The sequence below is a fragment of the Lactuca serriola genome, chromosome 6 (genome assembly GCF_051521515.1).
Source record: "Lactuca serriola cultivar US96UC23 chromosome 6, Lser_US96UC23_V15, whole genome shotgun sequence".
In the NCBI taxonomy this organism is placed as follows: Eukaryota; Viridiplantae; Streptophyta; class Magnoliopsida; order Asterales; family Asteraceae; genus Lactuca; species Lactuca serriola.
The window spans coordinates 33,939,125-33,944,665 of record NC_136413.1 but is presented as its reverse complement, the minus strand read 5'-3'; the positions used below and the strand labels follow the sequence as shown (position 1 = coordinate 33,944,665).

The 5,541-nt window shown below is 34.5% G+C and overlaps 1 protein-coding gene across 2 annotated transcripts; it reads left to right on the top strand.

The window, feature by feature from the left end:
• The first annotated feature begins 233 nt into the window (after window positions 1–233).
• On the top strand, window positions 234–4,038 carry LOC145057956 (interactor of constitutive active ROPs 3-like). 2 transcript variants are annotated; one of them, XM_079005871.1, is made up of 5 exons: window positions 234–447; window positions 1,053–1,319; window positions 1,544–1,751; window positions 2,621–2,836; window positions 2,930–4,038. In XM_079005871.1, exons 2-5 carry the CDS (start codon window positions 1,300–1,302, stop codon window positions 3,935–3,937), a joined length of 1,452 nt encoding a protein of 483 aa, XP_078861997.1. In that variant the 5' UTR covers window positions 234–447; window positions 1,053–1,299; the 3' UTR covers window positions 3,938–4,038. The 2 variants fall into 2 exon arrangements, with proteins under 2 accessions (XP_078861997.1, XP_078861996.1); XM_079005870.1 differs by lacking the exon at window positions 234–447 and adding an exon at window positions 473–606.
• The last annotated feature ends 1,503 nt before the right edge of the window (window positions 4,039–5,541 follow it).

Sequence of the window (5,541 nt, the reverse complement as noted above, 5' to 3'; positions counted from 1 at the left end):
ACCTTTTGTAGCCTTTAGGCTAGCTTACCCACAAATTTATAGCTTCGTTGTGTCATTGTTATGAGTTTGATGGCTCGCAATAATTGGCAGGTATCCATCTCTATCTATCTATCTTTATATTATTATATACACACACCTTCAATTCTTTTACATGAATTGTCATCTTCTTCATCAAAAAGCCATTAACTTCTTTCCCAAGTTTTTAAGATTTAGATCGATCGGTAAATATTTCATAATTTTAATCCATCCTCACAGATGTAAACCACTTAGCTTTTTTTATTGATCATGAGATCTGTATGTGAACTGTTTTCGGATAGTCAAACTAACACTGGTCTACGTCTTCGATCTACTAACTTCAATCACGGACAAAAATGGCGGAGTCTTTGAAATGACCAAAGTGCCCATCTTGAACAAGCCTTACCCAATTTAAGATATCGGGTGATATAGGTAATTTGATATGTACCTTCCTTCTGGCCTGACGCTCGTGAAAACAATAATGGGGAACACCAAACATGCTTCAACTGCTACTCAGATCCTCCATTATTATTTTCATTAAATCTCATATCGATCCCCACTGGTTCCTTCTAAATAATTGCTGTTTTGCAGGTGTGTATTCATGTTAATCAAGTACTATATTATTATATTCTTCTTTTTAAAGCTTATGTTTTTGACCCCATTAATTTATGGGTTTATGTAAAACGTTAATTAAACGTCCTTCTCTCTATATTCCCAAATAAATCTTTGGTTTTGTTAATAATATATTAACACCTAATGGATACAAGGCATTCGGTTTGAGAGTTGACTCGATGATATTATTGTTATTAGTTGGCATATGTGACACACCAGCACAACTTGAATTTTCTTTGTTTTTATGTCATTAATACTCATTCATGGTACATACTCTCTTCCCTGTTTCAGAGTACCATATCACATCCATTTACTTCATCTTTCACATTAGATTCTCTCTCTCTCTCTCTCTCTCTCTCTCTCTCTCTCTCTCTCTCTCTCTCTCTCTCTCTCTCATTGCTTGCAGTTTCTTGAATTTCTTGCAGGTTTTCATTGTTTCACTGAGAGTGTGAGTTTTGTGACGTCATCACGACAGTCTGGTCCCATGGCTGAAGAAAGTTAAGGGACCTTGGTGCTCTACAGCCACTCTTTATTCTCTTTCATCGTTGTGGTTTTCTTGAAATTGTTGCAGGTTTTGTGGGTGAGATAGCATTTAAGTTTGACGTAAATTAAATTTAAAGCACCCATTTTGGTTGAATCTTGGATCGAAAAGGGTGGCATTAAAGATAGCAAATGCAGACTCCAAAAACAAGGTACTATAAACGAATACCTCTCTTCAATGACCTTTAATTGTTCATTTAGTCCTTCATCGATAATTGAACCCAGTTTTGCTAGTTACTTCAGTTATTGTAGTTTTGAAAGTGTTAGAATAGTTAAGTAGTTTATGCATGTTTTCTTTCCTATTTTGGTCCATATTTCCCCTCTCTTTTTGTGTTTTAGAATTGCTTATATGGTTTTTGGCTGATACTGATGACAGCGTGAAGAGCTCTTCAGGCTCTGAAGGTGGTCGGAAGATCTCTCCTCGATCTGTTTCTTTAGAGACTAGACAAAAAAGCACAGGTCGTGTTGTTCGACAACTCAAGACAACTGGCCTTGAAGCAAACTCTTCTACAAGTATTAGAACACCAAAAACAACAAGTAATAAAACTCTTGATCGCACATCACCAAGAGGACTTGATCCCGAGGTATATTAATTTCTAGCATACTACTAAAACTTCATGACTTTTTATGGGTTTTTGTGTGTGTGTGTTTGTTTGTGTGTTTGTGTGTGTGGGTGGGGAGGGGGGAGAGGGTATTTAGTGACAAACAAATGATTTGTATGAAAATTGTTGAAAGTGCTTTCCAAAAGTAGTATTTTGACCTTAATAACATCTATAACATCGTTTCTAATAGTGACGATCATTTTCAGCACACAAATGTGCAAAATATAAGTTATTGGTTTTTAAACTTATTTAGATTTTCAAAAATACATCTTGTATTTATTGTAATATATATAAAAATATTAAGTTTTAATTAAATATGTTATCATGTTTTAAGTTATTAAAAAGCTTTATATTCTTAAATAAAATTTGATGTTCTTATTAATTACATTTAAAGTATAGTTAATTTAACTATACACATCTATACTTTAACTTTAATCAACTAAAAGACCAGTGGGCTTCAGTTTTCAGAGTCTTTTTTGGAAGTAACTTTTAGTTTTTTTATGTTCTATATCGTTTTATACACTTTAATTAAACAGTTATAAAATACTTTTGCTAAACCGTTTTACACAAATAAAAAACTCCAATTTACAGCTTCCGGCGTCCTCCTACTTTGCCAAAGATAACCTATGACTACCGTCAAATTTCCTCTTTTTTGTGGATAAAGAATGTGATATTTATCACATGCATTTATATAAGTTTAATGTAAAGTAAGTAGTAGGTATATAATTGTTCTTAGTTATTACATAAGATATTTTCACGTTCATTAATGCCCAAGTGGAAGGGCGAACCTTGAGTGTATGGTTGAGGTTACATATGTTTTTTCTTTCTAATATTATTGTTTAATGTTTCAGAAGAAACGTCAAGGGAGAGTTGCCGAACTTGAAACACAAATTAGTCAACTGGAGGATGCTTTAAGAACTGTTAAAGATCAACTAATTGTGTCTGAATCATGGAAAAAACAAGCCAAGTTAGACGCAGAAGAGTCGAGGAAAGAGCTTTTAGCCATAACTTTAAAACTTGAAGAGTCTCAAAAGCTCTTGGCTTTGTCTTCTTCCCATGAAACCCATGTAAGCTCCCTTTTTTATTTGTAAATTACGTTCATGCAATCGCTCTCTTTTCACTTCTAACCATAATATTTTCATATTTTGGAAATTTTGAAGTCGAATTACCTATCAGCAGACGAGGAGATACGTGTCTTGAAAGAGAATATGGCTCAACAGGTTTCGATCATGGAGGAAATGAAGAACCAACTTGACGATTCCAGAAGTTCAGAGTCTAAGGCCCAGACTTTAGCTAGCGAAACTTTACAACAACTCGAAACAGCAAAAAAAACAATGGAGTCATTAAAGACAAACAGTGATGATTACAACGCTATTGTTTCGGAGCTACAGCAATCAAGAGCACGCGTAAGTTCGTTAGAATCGATTATTGAAGAAATGAATGCAAAAGAGAAACAAAGTGAATCCAAAGAGATTACTGATTTGAAAGCTGAACTCGAAAATTTGAAATCTCGTCAAGCATGGGAGATTAATGGCGAATTGAGGAAGTCGAAAGAAGATGTTGATGCGTTGAGGGCGAATTTGATGGATAAAGAGACCGAATTGCAATGTATTCTTGAGGAGAACGAAGATCTGAATGCGAAACTGAAAAACTTGCGAGAAAACGAGGTGGGAAACACTTCAAAACAAGATTTCGAGAGTTTAAAGTCGAAATTGACGAGTTTAGAGACGGAATTAAGCGAAAAGTGCGATGAAAACGAGATGCTGAAACTGGAAATCAAGAAAATGAAAAGCTCAACGGAGGCAATGAAGAAGAACAAAGATGAAGTTGCAAATGTGACTGAACGATTAGAGGCTGTGAAGATGAGCAACTGTGAAATGGAAGAAGAGTTGAGAAGGCTGAAAGTTCAGATGAGTCAATGGCGGAAGGCGGCGGAGGCGGCTACTGATATGCTTTGTGATAAGAGCAGTGATAACAATGGGCGGATGTTGGAGGAGAGAACATGGTCGATGGGCCATTTTAGCCCTAGGAAGAGGATGAACATGTGTTCACCTGGTAGTGTAGAGATTGATCATGATGATGATGATGATGATGAGTTTATGAAGAGGAAAGATGGTAATATGCTTAGAAGGATTGGAGTGTTGTGGAAGAGGCCGCAGAACAAATGATCATGATAGAGATGGTATTGGTTGGAATTTAATTGAAATTTTTATGAACATTTGTAATTTTTTTATTTTATTATTAAAGAAGCATTATTGTATTTTGAAAATGCAAATGGAGGCACCAACATTGAATATTTCAACCAATGGAAATGTTATTTAGGTGTAAACGTATAAGACTATAAGGCATACCAATCAAAATTGACGTTCATTATACATACCAACCATAACGCTCAACTAATTTGGGGTTCTAAAGAAACCAAAAATGTGAGGCCCTTTCGACTTTAGTATACTTAATGTTATAAACCCTCATTTTTTAACCCTAGTCGGTTCATCCAAATAAAGTAATAGATAATGAAATTCTAGAAACAATTTAGAAATAATGATTTGAACAATAAAGAAATGAGAATGAAGAATAGAAGATAAATGTCGTTTTAGTTTTTAAGAATCAAGATCTTTGCACTGTTGTCTCCTACCACATGCGTTTCGCTCTGCTGCTCACTGTGATGACGGATTGAAATTGTGGATTGTGATCTATCGAACAATAAGACAATTACTAATGGACTAATTCAACAATTGAGATTTGAGATATATTAGGTTAAGTTTGGACAATATGGGGTCCCTTAGAATTGGGACCCTAAGCCATAGCTTAGAATTTTACAAGCTTGAGTCGGTCCTACCAAAAAGACACCTAGTTAACATAAGCATAATAACCGTCGGAACCAAATTAACTGGATCAATATTAGAACGACTGGTTTAGATTTTCTTTTTTGATAACAGAATGAATGAATTGGTTTTGGTTTTAACTGATAACCAATCGAACATTAATCAAACTAAAATATCTCAAAATACTAATATTGATATTAATTCTAAAAATATATAATTAATTCGATTTGTCTTACCAATTAATTCCCTCCTCATGTTGCTACTTAACATGAGTAATTCATGTCTAATTTCTTTCTGAGCAATAGATTTGTACATTTTGGACGATCCAAAACCGGTCTTGAAAAAAGCCTGAGGACTGAACCGGTCTTAGACTCACAAGTTGCAAGACGGTCTACATATCTGGTCCGGGTAAGAGTTCAAATTTTCGTGACAGGATAGAGGTCGAAAGATGGAATAATAATGTTTCCTTAATTATGTTTGAAAGAGGCTGCATTGCAATTTTGTAATAGATTATTTGGTTTGAAAACAAAACCTAATTGAAATTTTAGTTGTACAAGGGTGAGGATTTAGTGGAAGATGAAGTTGGGTTGAGAGTTTGTGTTGAACACCTAACATCTCTCCTAATTCTACGAATTGTGGTAATGTTAATAACACTTTGTTTGCATTAAGCACGTTGAATTATTATGGACGATAATGGTAGATGACTATTCTTCATCGATGCATGGTCGTGATGACAAAGCTTCCACCATTATGCTGAGGGTGAAGAAAATCAAAGCTCAAATAAATATACAATTCTTCGTATTCAAACTATAAACCTAGAAAAAAACTTCACAAATTTCAAATTCAAAATAAAAAGCTTGGTAATTCTTGATTATATATTTTGCTTTGGTTCTAGGATGGTGAGATTCATACCCAAAAAATATAAGACCATGGACATCGAATGAAAA